Source organism: Castor canadensis, chromosome 10, assembly GCF_047511655.1.
Source record: "Castor canadensis chromosome 10, mCasCan1.hap1v2, whole genome shotgun sequence".
Lineage (NCBI taxonomy): Eukaryota > Metazoa > Chordata > Mammalia > Rodentia > Castoridae > Castor > Castor canadensis.
In genome coordinates, this window is record NC_133395.1 from 111011732 (window position 1) to 111027738 (window position 16007).

Below are 16007 nucleotides of genomic sequence, written 5' to 3' on the forward strand. Positions count from 1 at the left end.
TTTGTGCTTGTAAAGCAGGCACTACCTCTTAGAGAGCCACACCTCTAGCCCTTTTGCTCTAGTTATTTTGGAGATGGGGATCTCAAGAACTATTTTATGATCAGGTCTCACTATATATGAGGCTTAGGTTGAACATTTCTGTAACTACCACTCAGCTTTATCATGTATTAACTTTGTGTTATATTGATTTAAGGTTTTTTTCATTTTTAAAATTAATTAAATTAATTAATTAGAGATAGGGACTCACTGTGTAGCCCAGGCTGACCTTGAACTCTTTAAAAAAACACATTTTTATTAGCATAAATTAATTGTAGAGGGGGGGTTCATTGTGACATTTCCATATGGCCTTGAGCTCTTGACCTTCTTGTCTCAGCCTTCCAAGTGCTGGGATTATAGGTATGTACTGCCACCACTCTACCTGGCAAGGATTTTGTTTATTTTTAAAAAACAAAAAAATTACAGATTCATTTGTAGTCATATATATCTTTCTCAATCCTGTTTCAGCCTTCCCTCTCCATAGTTCACCACCATCATGTATTTGGTGCTTTTGTTTTCTTACACATGGGATAACATTAATTTTGAGTGTTTTAAAAAATACCATGTTTGCTGCTTAACTGTTGCTCATTCTGTGTTGTTTTACTAGATCATGCCTTTACTTCCTACTCATATTAGTATACTTTGTCCTATAACTAAATTAATTCTTTTTTCAGTTCTTATACTGTTAAAGTTTTTTCATTGCTTTACTTTTGAACTGAGATTTATCTTCATTCTAGCCAAATTTTAAGATGATAATGTGAATGACATTAATAGTGTAAAAAAAGATTGCAAGAGACTATATACAATTGAATTAGTAACCATAAGAATTTTAGAGTATCAGTAAGTTAACCTGTCCTGCCACTTGTAATTTTTGTCTGTTTGTTAAATTGGGTTCCCTAGGATTGCTACGATATATGAAGATATTTTTTGAGTACATGCTTGAACTGATAACTGAATTTTTGTGAAAGTCCCATTTATCACTGATGAAAACAAAAGCAATAAAACAGATCCTTTATGTCAAAATATAGGGAAAAAGGGGAATCATCCAAAAAAGCAAAATTGTGAGAAGTAAAAATCAAACAAAACCCACGGCAATTATGATAAACTGTTTGGGAAAAGGCAGAAACATTCAGATTACATTAATAATAATAGAAGCTGAGTATAAGAGCCATTTCTGAAACAAGATGATATAACTAATAAGACTGAGTAAAGATACATGAGGTAAACAGAAAGCAGGGGCAGCTATGTTAATATCAGATAATATCAAAGCAAATATCATTTAAAAATTAAAAGTTATATTAGAGTAACTTACTTAACAGGATCTAATACCAATTAGAAGTATAAAGACATATAAATAAAACTAAAACTATTAGAGATACACTTGGTATATGTTTATTGTGCATGTTATACTTCAATAAGCAAAATAGTTAAAATCTTCCTGTCCTATTAAAGGTTGTTTTCCAATGGAGGTAGAGTAGGTGTTGATACTATTACTAGTCAACAACCAGCATATAAAATATACTAACATAACCAATATAGATATATTAAATAAATCACTCATAAAGAATGTTAGAAGGAGACAAGTACAATTGAATGAAAGGAATAGAATAGAGGATGATAGTGGGAACTGAGAGTGTGTGTATGTCCATAGGCTTCATTGAGGAGAGGGAGTTCTTTGACCTCTTACCATTCCTTTCTTTAGACTTGTAAAAAATTCTCAGTGAAAAGTCATACCAGTATAATATCTGCCACCTGCTAACTATAGAGCGATGCCTTTACAATACTGCACCATCTGTAGGCTCCTTGTAATTTTCATTAAGCAGAGGACCAAACTTAAATGATCAAGTTACTGGAAATTGTAATTAGTAATCTGCAGCCTGGTTTCTTAGGCCAGGTGTAGTGGTACATACCTATAATCTCAGATTTTAGGAGGCTGAGACAGAATGATTGTGAGATTGGCCAGCCTGTGCTAAAAACAAGACCCTATCTCAAAAAAAAAAAAAATTAGTTTGAAAGACTGAATTTACCCTAGAAGCTCATTTGCAAGTCTAATGTAAGCTCCAAATTATTTAGACTTTAGAAATACTTTACAAATTAATTTTAGGTTAAGTCAAATAAAAGATATCAATATACTTTTTGTGTTTTATCAGGATTTTTTTTTTAATAGGGCTTTGCAATTTGCTGACGTGATTGTGTTATTTGGTGCTAGACTAAACTGGATTTTACATTTTGGACTGCCTCCAAGATATCAGCCAGATGTGAAGTTTATTCAGGTACTCAGAAGAGAGATTTCAAATGAGAGCTGTCTGTGCTTCATTGCTCTCCCTCAGCTATTTTCAACTCTGTTTTCTTCTTGGTTTTTGTAAAGAGTCTGTTCTCTTTACAAAAGTACATTTTATAAATTGTCTAACATAATTATAGGTACCAAAGTAAGTTGCCTTTAAGCCTACAAAACATAATACCCACTTTACTTATAGCGAGAAAGCCTTTCAAAATCAACTTTCAAATAGTTTGAAAAGCATAATTTACCTGTTCTCCACAGTTTGAATATATTTAAAGATAGAGAAAAGAGGTTTAAGTAGGGAGTGAATGTTTCTTTTAGTTGTAAAACCTCCTTTCATCCTTTGGTTAGAAATCTCTAAACTATTCTTTCACCTGTTCCATTAAACAGAGTGTCTGGAAAATACTCTCACCTCTCTTTTGATGACTCTTGTGTTATTATGACCCTGCTTATAAGCCAGCTTACCTACTGGGGAAAGTGCTACCTACCTTGCAGCATGTAACCCTGTTTTTGCCCTTCATGGATTGGCCCATTCCCCTTGATGTTTAATGACTCAGCGGCAATTACTGTTTTCTCCAAATTTACCATTTACTTCTGTTGGTGGTACTGGTGTTTGAACCCAGGACTTCACACTTGCGAGGTAGGCGCTTCACCACTTGAGCCATTCTGCCAACCCTTTTGTGTGTGTGTGTGTGTGTGTGTGTGTGTGTGTGTGTGTGTATGTCAGGTATTTTTGAGATAGGGTCTCATGAACTATTTGCCTGGGGCTGGCTTCAAAAACTGTGATCCTCCGGATCTCTGCCTCTGGAGTAGCTAGGATTACATGTATGAGCCACCTGTACTCAGCCAGTTTTCTTTTTTTTTTTTTTTTTTTGCAATACCGGGGCTTGAACTTGGGGCCTGCATGCTTGCTAGACAGGGGCTTTACCACTTGAGCCTCTCTGCCAGCCTTCCATTTACTTCTTGAGGAGTCAACTTCTAATAGTCCTTTTTCTATGTGGGGCCATTAAAAAATATAAACAAGTGAGATTATGGTTTGTACCTGAAAGATGCTACCACCTCCTGACTGCTTCTCTTGAGTACTGTCTAAAATGTAAACTCTTTGGGGTAGCTGCATTATTCCTCCTTGCAAGTCATCTTCACTTCTCCATGGCCATCCACAAATGGAACTTAGGAGCAAATGTTAAATAACATGCCATTCTCTAGGAGTGGATCTCACATTTGGTCCTTGGACCACCGGAATTAGCATCCCTGACCTACTGAAATCATAAACTCTGAGGTAGACTCTGATTCTATGGTTTAACAGGCCCACTTGGTGATTCTGATATATGTTTGAATATGAGAACCCTTGCTCTAGATAGAAATTCCAAATGTAATTCAGTAGAACCTTATTATTGATTAGATTCAAAACTATAACTGAGTAGGTTAAGTGAATTCCTATGAGTGTAATGGGACAATACTAAAGTTTTATAGTGTAGATTTTAAAATGAGGGAAGATGATGAAGTTCTCTGTACTAGCTATGATACTCATGGATTCTATAGATTTTTACTTTTATTAAGGATCTTTTTAAAATATCAGATCTTCTTTGTTATATATACATAGTTCATTTATTCAGCCTTAATTGACTTCCTGAAGAGTTTTTAAAATAAACATAGCTAGGTATGGTGGTTCATGCGTGTAAACCCAGTACTTGGGGGACAGAGGCAGGAGGATCACAAGTTCAAGGCTAACCTGGGCTACGTAACAGGACCCTGTCTCAAAAGACTTAAAAAAAAAGAATAAGAGTAAATGGTGTATTCTTCAGCCTTTTCTCTTTTTTTAGGTTGATATCTGTGCAGAGGAATTGGGGAATAATGTAAGGCCTGCTGTGACTTTGCTAGGAGACATAAATGCTGTTACTAAACAGGTAAGAACTTTTGCTTGGTTTTTAGTTTATGTGGCTAGAGTTTTTTGTTTTGTTTTGGGGTTTTTTTTTTTTAGTACTGGGGTTTGAACTCAGGTCTTCATGCTTGCTAGGCAGATACTCTACATCTTGCTCTGGTTATTTTGGAGGTAGGGTCTCACTTTTTACCCAGGCTGGCCTGGACTGCGATTCTCCTATTTATGCTTCCCATTGTAGCTGGGATGACAGGCACGTATCACCATGCCCAGCTTTTTCTGTTGAGATTGGGTCTCACAAACTTTTTGCCCACGTTGTCCTGGAACCACATTCCTCCCAATCTCAGCCTCCTGCAGAGCTGGAATGACAGGTACACACCACTTTGCCTAGCTGTTGATTGAGATGGGGCCTCATGAATATTTTGCCTTAGGCTTACCTTGACCCTTGATTGCTTTCTGATCTCTGCCTCCTGAATAGCTAGAATTACAGGCATGAGCCACTTGTGCTCAGTGCATTATGGCTTCCTCAAGAAGAGATTTTTCAGTGACAGGGGAGGCAGAAATCAGAAGAATTATGGTTCAAGGCAAAAGTTAGGGAGACCCCCCCATCTCAACAAAACAAGTCAGGCATGGTCATACAGATCTGTAATCTCAGCTACACAGGATGCATAGATAGGAGGATCATGTTCCAAGGCTGGCCTAGGCAAAAAGTGCAAGCCTTCTCCAAAAGTGACCTAAAAGCGAAAAGGGCTAGAGGCATGACTCAAGTGGCAGAGCACCTGCCTAACCAGTGCAAAGTCCTGAGGTCAAACTCCCCTGTACCACCTAGAAGAAAAGGAAATATTTATATTAATGTGATTTAAGTTTTACTGTCAAAAGGGAAATAAAACATTTTTAATTTTTTAGCTTCTAGAACAGTTTGATAAAAAACCATGGCAGTATCCTTCTGAGAGCAAGTGGTGGAAGACGCTAAGGGCAAAGATGAAGATTAACGAAGCTGCATCCCAGGTGATGTGGAACCCACTGAAAGTCAAGAACACTTCAGCTTTGATGGATCACCGTGTTCTGCCATAATCTGACATACACTTCCTAGGAAATACCATACTTCATAAGATCATGCGATAAAAATGACAGGCTCAAAAAAGGGTACTGGTGGTTAACAACTCTCAGAAACCTTATTATACAAAAATAAAAAATGGTAGCAAAGTTCTAACCTGTTAAGTCGTTAAGAAAAAGTCTGCATGTATATTATAGTAGATATGGTACTTAACCTTGATGAAGACCTGAAGTCTTTGTGAAGCTGGGCATCAGAACGATTGCAGCTTATGAGTTACAGTGAAGTAGTAGAAAGAGGGCAGCCTTACATGGGGCAGAAAGTTGTAGTAGCAGATGTGGATGGCTGTGAGTCATTGGCCTCAGATTGACTTTGGCACAGAACATCACAGTTAGATCATCATTAAATGCTCCAGCATTTAAGGTTCTAAATGATTATACATGTCCTTCAAGGGAGGTGAGCGTATAGGTACACTTTCATCAAAATTTAAAATTTGTCCAGGCATTGTGGCTCACAGCTATAATCCCAGCTACTTGGTAGGTAGAGATCAGGAGGATTGTGGTTCGAGGTCAACTTGGACAGAAAGTTTAGGAGCCACCACCTCAATCAATAAGCTAGGCATAGTGGCACACACCTGTGATTCCAGCTATGTGGGAGGGATAGGTAGGAAGATCACAGTCTGAGGCCAGTCCTGAGCAAAAACTTGAGACCCTACCTGAAAAATAACTGCAGAAAAGGTCTGGAGGAGCGTGACTCAATGTTAGAGCCAGCTGTGTAGCAAGCACAGGGTCCTGAGTTCAAGCCATAGTACCATCAAAAAACAATAACAACAAGAAAAAAGAATTTAAAATTTGATCCAACATGTAGCTTTCTTTTCATTTAACTTTGTGTCTCTGCTGGAAGTTCTTCTGTGGCCTTCTTATCTTCACTTGTGACCTTACTTGGTAGTGAAAGCTTTGGAAGTTAGTGATTTTTGAAATCATTAGCACCAAAATGAGTTGCTTCTGCAGTATTTGGTAGTTTCTCTTTGAAGTCTTTATGTATGTAGTGCATTCTCTTTGATTGCTGGATAGGTAGTTTTTTGTATTCCTTTGGGTCTTGGTTCAGCTGGTGCAGTTTTCTTTGTTCTTATTAATGGACAAAGAAACCTAGTGTTTCTTACTAATAGGATCATGTGTTAGCAAATACAACATTTGAGTTATGCTCATTTTGTTCCCCAATATGTCAGTAGTCTTGATTTGACCTGATTCTGTCTGTCTTACATTGAAATTTTAATCAGTGACTATTTCTACTACCAAGGGCCAGTCTTAGTTCTGTTTTCTGAATTGTATCATGACATGAGTAATCCCTTCCTTTCCTTAAGAATCTTTTAGTTTAAGATAGAAGGACAAGTGCAAAGCCCTGAGTTCAAACTAAACTAAAGTTAAGAAAAAATTGCTTCTTTTCTTTTGCTTTGTTTATCTTAATCTCCAGAAGAGCAGAGTAGCAAAGGTGAAGAGGTAGTGGTGGAACTGTTAAAGTCCCAAGTAACTTTCTCTCAGCTCTAGAAGGCACATGCCTGTACAAGGTTTTACCTTGCTATTTTCCACTCAGGGACTCTTTAAAATAGTGAATGTAGTCTTGAATATACCTGATCTCATATAAAATATTGGATGTAGCATATCTCCTTTACAGTGTGGGAGCAAGAACCAGATTTTCAGATTGTCTTTTGTAATCCTATCATTTTAATTTTAAACTTAGGATCATATTTCAGATGCTTTTTCTAAGGCAGAATTTCTTTTAAAGATTACTCAAAATTGTTTAGCTTGTTTAACCCAGTGCTTTCCAGTTATTTTTAGATTGGGCCTTTTCAGAGTCTCATCTGCTAGTGTTCATCATGGATCTCCAGGACAAAGAGATATTCCCCACCTTATTTGAATGTGTCCCAAACTGGGACTGTGGGATACATTTTTCATAATACATCTCTAGGATTGTCCACAGGTCAAAGAGCAGCCATGATACAGCCATTTGGGAACCTTGTAGCTTACAGTTCTTGCCTGACTGTTCCTAAAAAAGTTTATAGTAGCTTATTGACTTGCTTATTTTCATTGCATCCCGATCTAATTTAGAGCATATTCCCCTCTCCTGCTTAGGAATTAGCTTCCCAAAAGTCCCTGCCTATGAACTATTATACAGTGTTCTACCACATTCAAGAGCAGCTGCCCAAAGACTGTTTCATAGTGAGCGAAGGAGCAAATACGATGGACATTGGACGCACTGTGCTTCAAAACTACCTCCCTCGTCATAGGTAAGGCTTCCATGAAAGAAACTATTAGTAGTTACAATATGTTTAATTTGAAACTACAGTAATGCAGACTAAGAAAGCATTTAAGAACTTGGTGTGGGGGAAGAGGGCAGGGAGCAGGGGGAAGAGATGGCCCAAACAATGTATACACATATGAATAAATGAATAAACTATTAAAAAAAAAGCACTATACATATACATGTTCAGTACGTAAATATTCTTAGGTGAAGTTTTGTTGACTTTGTATGCTTACTGTGTCCTTGGTTTCATGTGATAATTTATATACTCAATGTCTAAATATATATTTACAGTCCTCCAAGCAATCCATCAGTGACTTTTTCCTCTCATACTGCTTATTCTTGACAAATTAGTTCCTTACAGTCTAAAGATTTTATGTTAAGGAAATTTTTTTATTTCTTTATTTTTCCATGAACCATGTAAATATAAGAAGATTTGTGCCAACCCCACCCTGTGACTTGCCCCAGAGTGTGTTTTATTTTAGCTTTGTTCCCCAACAGGCTTGATGCTGGTACTTTTGGAACAATGGGAGTTGGTTTGGGATTTGCTATTGCAGCTGCTCTAGTGGCTAAAGATAGAAACCCTGGGCAACGAGTCATCTGTGTGGAAGGAGACAGTGCTTTTGGGTTTTCTGGCATGGAGGTGGAAACCATCTGCAGGTAAAACAGAATCTGGAATCAGATCATTTCATTCTCCTAAATGTGAAGGACCCACTCGACTGACATAATTTCCAAGTGCTCAACATGTACCAGGTGACCTGTGCATAGCACTCTGCTGTGTTCGGAGGATCTTAGTGTCAGTGACCCAGGGTCTTTCTGTTCTAGGACAATGTGGTTATGGCCAACTCACTGCATACTAAAAACCTGCAAAACTATAGGGAGTAGTTTTGAGGTCACTGAGAAAAGATGTTTGGCCTAAAAGAAGCTTTCTGTGGGGAGATGGAGAAGCTTGGTGGTTAAGAGCATGGCCTCTGCAACAGTTAGCCCAGGTTAAAACACTGGTTTCACCATGTCAGAGCCAAGTGGTTTTTTTAAACTTGTCACCTATCAAAGCCTCGACCTCCTCTCCTCTATAATAAGAATAGGAATAGTTCTTGCCTGCTAGAGTGGTTTTGAAGACCAAATGAGATAATCAAGGTAAATTTTTAGGTGATGCTCAGTGAATATGAGCCATTCAGATTATATTTGTAGTTATGAGGGTTCATGAAGAAACTCATGAGTTGTGGCTTTTACTGTAGAAGTATGAGGCTTTTCTGCCCAGCTATATTTAAACTGTAGTAAAACCATTTTATTCTTAGGGTCCTTAGTAGATCTTTTCTTTTTCTTTTTCTTTTTCTTTTTTTTTTTTTTGGCAGTACTGGAGTTTGAACTCAGGGCCTCACGCATGCTAGGCAGGTGCTCTACCACTTGAGCCACTCTGCCAGCCCCCTAGGTCTTTTTTATGTCATGTTTTGGGTCTTTAAAAGCTTTGGTGTATAAAACTTTCAATATAAAGAGAAAATACTGCATTTTACAATGGTTGTATTAACAACCAAGTGATATATACTAAAAAGATGACTTTTGGGGAAGTCAGCCTTCTAGAGAGTAGCAATTCTCTTTTGGCATGGTGTGCAAATAGTTATCACAAACCTGTTTTTTAACAGTGTGTACTTTAGTTTTATCTTTACCACCTGCCCTTGGAAATGACATATGTAGAAAATAAAACCTGCATTCTTTTTGTTGTTCTCTTTGTTATACTATTTAGGACATTGTTAGCTGCTTTTTTACTCCTATTGATTTAGGAATTTGTGATTATAGGTGCAGTGGTTTGAACACACATTGAGTTTGCTGGTTACCTTGTATCTCTCATAGCATCTAGCAAGGGCTGATTGACTGTGATGAGCTCAATAAATAGAATGGTATTTCTTAAACAGCATTCCTGGGAACCATATAGAAGTGGTGCTTCAGAGGGTATTAAGTAGAGAAGGTGTTTTACTTTAAAACATTTTTTCCTTTTATTTTCTTTTTTGGATTTCAGGCAAAATAGATTTTTATTGGCATATATTAAATGGTACATAGATGTGATTAAGATCCAGAAAATATAAAGAACTCAAAAAATTATCTGAACACCAAAATAGCAAATAATATAATCAATAAATGGAAAAGTGAACTGAATAGACACTTTTCAAATGAAGAAGTACAAATGGCCAATAAATAACATGAAAAACTGTTCAATATCTTTAGCCAACAGGGGAAGTGTTTTTTTTTTTATTATCATGCATCTGTGAAAATCAAGATTCAGAAAAACTCAGTAAGTTTTTATTAATAAATAACAGTAGAAATAGGACTACCAACCTCCTAATCCTGCTTGCTTCCTACCACTCCTTGGTGTTTCTGTTGATGATTGAACAGTCTTTTCTTTTGGCTGTACTGGAGTTTGAACTCAGAGCCTTGTGCTTGCTAATCGGGCACTCTAGCACTTGAGCCATTCCTCTAGCCCTTTTTGCTCTGATTATTTTGGAGATAGTATCATACGGATCCTTCTATTTTATACTTCTCGCTGTAGCTGGGATGTCAAGCATGTGCCATCATACCTGGCTATTGACTGAGATGGAGTCTTGCAAACTTTCCCCAGGCTGTCGTGGAACTGCAGTTCTTCCGATCTCAGCCTCCCAAGTAGCTGGAATTACAGGCATGAGCCACTAGTGCTCAGCTAATATTTTTTTATTAGGATAAAAAACACGTGCTTTTTGGTTTTCTTCTTAATACTGCAAAATGCTTATAGAAAATGTTATCTGTTTTTAAAGTAAAAACTTCAGCCCCATAGAAAAGAAATTGCTTTAGAATAAAAAATGATTTCCTTCATATTTTGCTTTCACTTTTAGGTACAATTTGCCAATTGTACTCTTAGTGGTGAACAATAATGGAATTTACCAAGGTTTTGATACAGATTCTTGGAACGAAATGGTAAAATTTCGAGATGCTACTACAGTGTGAGTATTTACTTTCTCTCATTCATTTTAATTTCTCTTTTAAAAGTTTACTGTATTGGGGTAGCCTTCTCCTGTAATCCCAGCTACTTGGGAGGCAGAGATAGGAAGATTGTATTCTGAGGCCAGCCCTGACAAAGTTAGCATGAAAAGCAAAGGCCTAGGCGAGTGATTCCAGTGGTAGAGTGCTTGCAAAGTCCCAAGTACAATCCCTAGTACTGCCAAAAATAAAAAAGAAGAAAAAGAAAGGGAAGGAAAAGGGAGAGGAGGGAAGGGGATGGGAGGAATTTAGTATATTAACATGTGCCTGTGTGGCATGAGTATTGATTGTTTTGACTGTCTGCCTCTGTGTTTGTGGTCCCCAGTCTCATTATTCCCATTATACCAGGGAGAAATACGGATGTTTTCATGTTGTGTGTGATCCAGAGATCTTCCTTCCTTTTACTATGTCTTCATCATCTGATAGTCATGGAGTACAGATGTGATTGTATGAGCCAGTCTTGGTAGAGCAGGATTCCAGTATGTTTGTTTGTGTGCCCTAACTTCATGTATTGTGTCATTGTTTTGCAGCAGCCTTTCCTTTTTCTTTTGAATTCATAATGGTTGATAGTGGAGACTATATGTCAAATATAGTAGCCACTAGCCACATGTTGGTACTGAAATTTACTTAAAATTAAATAAAGTTAAAAATTTAGCTGTTCGAGTTAGTCACAATTCAAGTGCTCGTAGCAGTAGGTAGCGAGTGGCTGCCATATTGAATATAGAACATTTTTATCATCACAGAAAGTTCTGTTGGACATTGTGATGTAGACGGAAAAAAAAATACAGAAAGCTGGATGTGATGATTCACTTCTGTAGTCCCAGCTACAGTTGAGAGGATCACTTGAGTGCAGAAGTCAAGACTAACTTGGGCAACATGAGACCCGGGCTCCAAAACAAAAACAAAGCTCAGTTAAAAATATAGGAAATTTTTTGTTGTGTTTGTCTGACTTTTCATCACTGTGACAAATACCTGAGAGAAACAAATTAAAGGAGGAAATACTTATTTTGGCTCAGTTTCAGAGGTTTCAGTACACAGTGGGCTGGTTCCATTGCTGTGAGCCTGAGGTGAGGCAGAACTTCAGGCAGAGAGCATGTGGTAGAACAGAGCAGCTTACCTCTTAGCCAACAGAGCAAAGGAAGGGGCCAGGGCAAGGTAGAGCTGCAAGGACATGCCCCCTATGTCCTATTTCCTCTAACCAGGCCTTACTTCCCACAGTTCCACTACCACCTAATAGTCTGTCTAGATTTTTTTTGGGGGGGGGGTGGGGGGATTGGTAGTGGGGATTGAACTCAGGTCCTGGTGCTTGCTAGGCACTGTACCACTTGAACCATGTTCCCAGCCTATTCAGATTTTGAATCCATGAATGGATTGATCTATTGATGAAGGCAGAGCTTTTGTGATCCAGTCACTTCCCAAAAGTCTTACCTCGCATTGTATGCATATATGAAAAAAAAAGTCTTACCTCTGAACATTGCTTGCATCAGGGACCAAGCCTTCAATACATGAGCCTTTTTGGCAGACATTTCATATCCAAGCCATAACATTAGTGTGCTGATATCTTGGCTTAAATGTTGGAGGTAAAAATATGCCTTTTGGCTCAGCCTAAATTTTTTCACAAATTATTTCATAGAATGACTTTTTTTTTCTAATATCTTTAAGATTTAAATCTCACTTATTTGCAACTTTCTTTTCAGGGCCCCTCCAATGTGTCTTTTGCCAAACTCTCATTATGAGCAGGTTATGACTGCATTTGGAGGCAAAGGGTATTTTGTACAAACACCAGAAGAACTCCAAAAATCCCTGAGACAGACCCTGGAAGACACAGCTACACCCTCTCTTATCAATATCATGATTGAGCCACAAAGCTCACGGAAGGCCCAGGTAAATATACTTGCTAAGAAGAAAGCATCTGTTCCCTCTCCATTTTGCTCCAGAAGGAAGCATCCTCAATTATTAATGGTTCTTTCTAAACCATTTCTGAATTGGGCAGTTTCTTATTCAGTGACTATTTGGTTGAGATATTGTTAAGTGTATTAGGAATAGCATAGTGAGCAAAACTAGACTCAAACCTCACTGACCTTATGGTTCATTCAGGGAGTGGGACAGTCCAGTAACCTCACAACTGAATGCTACATGACAGAGCAAGGTAATTGCTCAGGAGGAGAAAAAGGACCAGTTCAAAGCAAACATAAAACAAAGGGATCCAATTTATATTGGGGTTACAGGGAAGGCTTCTCAGAGAAAGTGATGCTTAAACAGATCAGAAGGATGAGTAGGAACAACTTGGCAAAGAGGAGAGGGAAGGATATGCAAAGGCTCTGTGGCAAGAGGAAGCAGGTTTAGGCCTGAGGAACTGAAAGAAGGCCAGAAGAGTAACTGCAAGACAGAATGGAGGAAGCACAGTGGAGATGAGACTGTAATGGATGATTTGTGCAGTTACATTCAACCTTAGTTACTTTGACCTTTAAAGCAAAACAACACTGTAGCGTATAGCAGTAAAATAAATGATAAAGTGTGTTGCATAATTCTTTTCCATCCCAGATTAAGAAACTAAATTTTGTACTCTTGCCCTGCCACTTGCCTCCCCTTATATACTTGTGTTCCATGCTTCTACCTTGCATATCGATCACTCTTTTCTGAGCAGATATTCTTTTCAAGTACATTCTGTCTCAGTTCTTACACATATATCCAATATGAAATCTTTTTCTTCTTTGAACAAAGCAGGGAGTGAATGGGCAAGTAGATACCTGAATAATCAGTGAAATGCACAGTAATTAATTTGTAACTATTAAATGTGTAGAATTCCACTGGAGTTCTATTTGTGTAAAAATGCATCAGAGATTTGAATTTACCTCATAGCCAAAGTGGAATTTACGTTCACCCAGGGCAAAGCCCGGTGATGAGGAAGATGAGTGCACAAAGACTAGGCCAGGAAGGAGATGGGCAGGTGGCATTGGCAGGGATTCCTTCTAATCCTCCTAATAATCTGCTTCCAGTGATCTGTTCTGTTTCTCTATGAATGTTGTTTTGGTATTTATGGGTAAATACAAGTTCTCATCCTCTTCTTTTGTAACTCTGCCACTGGAGAGGAGTCTAGTGAGGGAAGATCCTTGACTCATTATCCTCTTCCCCAGTTGTGGGCTCTTGAATCTATTGGTGCAGAGAATTTCAAGGTAATTCACAAAATACGAGGTGGGAAAAGATTTTATTAGGCAAATAAGACAAAGCGTCAAGCAGCTGGGGGAAATGGAAATGCACAGAGATGCAATTTGTGGTCCTTCTATTGGGTCTATTGTATTAGCTAAAATACGTTAGTCTCAAATGATAAAAAATAAATAAAAGAAAATAGGGTAGTCTCTAGTTTGAACTATAAGTGATTTCTTGGTCTTAGGCATCTTTTAATCATTTTGTTTTTGCAAAGTTATCCAAACATTAAGATATTTTATCTAGGGTGATCTTATATCACAGGGCATTGTGACATGGGAGCCTGTTTATTGTAACTTTTGTAGGCATTCTTTTAATCAAAAGAATTGCTGTACCAAGTATTTTTAGTTCCTGGGGTGCATTATTTATTTGGGACAAGGTCAGAGAAATTGCTTCTATTGTACATTATATTTAATTGGGAAATAGGAACTGATGGTTGGGGAATACTGAGAGAAGAAAGGCATGTGCTTTGTGTGCTTTTCTTTTTTTTTTTTTTTTTTTTTTTTAGGGTTATCATTTTTATTTATTTTTTTTTTTCATTTTTCTTTTATTATTCATATGTGCATACAAGGCTTGGTTCATTTCTCCCCCCTGCCCCCACCCCCTCCCTTACCACCCACTCCGCCCCCTCCCGCTCCCCCCCTCAATACCCAGCAGAAACTATTTTGCCCTTATCTCTAATTTTGTTGTAGAGAGAGTATAAGCAATAATAGGAAGGAACAAGGGGTTTTGTTGGTTGAGATAAGGATAGCTATACAGGGCATTGACTCACATTGATTTCCTGTGTGTGGGTGTTACCTTCTAGGTTAATTCTTTTTGATCTAACCTTTTCTCTAGTTCCTGTTCCCCTTTTCCTATTGGCCTCATTTGCTTTAAGGTATCTGCTTTAGTTTCTCTGCGTTAAGGGCAACAAATGCTAGCTAGTTTTTTAGGTGTCTTACCTATCCTCACCCCTCCCTTGTGTGCTCTCGCTTTTATCATGTGCTCATAGTCCAATCCCCTTGTTGTGTTTGCCCTTGATCTAATGTCCACATATGAGGGAGAACATACGATTTTTGGTCTTTTGAGCCAGGCTAACCTCACTCAGAATGATGTTCTCCAATTCCATCCATTTACCAGCGAATGATAACATTTCGTTCTTCTTCATGGCTGCATAAAATTCCATTGTGTATAGATACCACATTTTCTTAATCCATTCGTCAGTGCTGGGACATCTTGGCTGTTTCCATAACTTGGCTATTGTGAAGAGTGCCGCAATAAACATGGATGTGCAGGTGCCTCTGGAGTAACAGTCTTTTGGGTATATCCCCAAGAGTGGTATTGCTGGATCAAATGGTAGATCGATGTCCATCTTTTTAAGTAGCCTCCAAATTTTTTTCCAGAGTGGTTGTACTAGTCTACATTTCCACCAACAGTGTAAAAGGGTTCCTTTTTCCCCGCATCCTCGCCAACACCTGTTGTTGGTGGTGTTGCTGATGATGGCTATTCTAACAGGGGTGAGGTGGAATCTTAGTGTGGTTTTAATTTGCATTTCCTTTATTGCTAGAGATGGTGAGCATTTTTTCATGTGTTTTCTGGCCATTTGAATTTCTTCTTTTGAGAAAGTTCTGTTTAGTTCACATGCCCATTTCTTTATTGGTTCATTAGTTTTGGGAGAATTTAGTTTTTTAAGTTCCCTGTATATTCTGGTTATCAGTCCTTTGTCTGATGTATAATTGGCAAATATTTTCTCCCACTCTGTGGGTGTTCTCTTCAGTTTAGAGACCATTTCTTTTGATGAACAGAAGCTTTTTAGTTTTATGAGGTCCCATTTATCTATGCTATCTCTTAGTTGCTGTGCTGCTGGGGTTTCATTGAGAAAGTTTTTACCTATACCTACTAACTCCAGAGTATTTCCTACTCTTTCTTGTATCAACTTAAGAGTTTGGGGTCTGATATTAAGATCCTTGATCCATTTTGAGTTAATCTTGGTATAGGGTGATATACATGGATCTAGTTTCAGTTTTTTGCAGACTGCTAACCAGTTTTCCCAGCAGTTTTTGTTGAAGAGGCTGCTATTTCTCCATCGTATATTTTTAGCTCCTTTGTCAAAGATAAGTTGCTCATAGTTGTGTGGCTTCATATCTGGATCCTCTATTCTGTTCCACTGGTCTTCATGTCTGTTTTTGTGCCAGTACCATGCTGTTTTTATTGTTATTGCTTTGTAATATAGTTTGAAGTCAGGTATTGTGATACCTCCT

At 38.0% G+C, this 16007-nt stretch overlaps 1 protein-coding gene across 2 annotated transcripts in view; it reads left to right on the top strand.

Moving 5' to 3' along the window:
• The window catches only part of Hacl1 (2-hydroxyacyl-CoA lyase 1), a 39758-nt gene that overhangs the window by 17693 nt on the left and 6058 nt on the right, over positions 1-16007 (top strand). Inside the window, exons 10-16 of one of the 2 annotated variants that reach the window (XM_020176976.2) lie at positions 2204-2309; positions 4141-4224; positions 5103-5204; positions 7383-7537; positions 8053-8211; positions 10416-10523; positions 12258-12444. In XM_020176976.2, the coding sequence (XP_020032565.1) occupies positions 2204-2309; positions 4141-4224; positions 5103-5204; positions 7383-7537; positions 8053-8211; positions 10416-10523; positions 12258-12444 (901 nt within the window). The remainder of the gene's footprint in view (positions 1-2203; positions 2310-4140; positions 4225-5102; positions 5205-7382; positions 7538-8052; positions 8212-10415; positions 10524-12257; positions 12445-16007) is intronic. The other variant, XM_020176978.2, reaches the window with a different exon arrangement.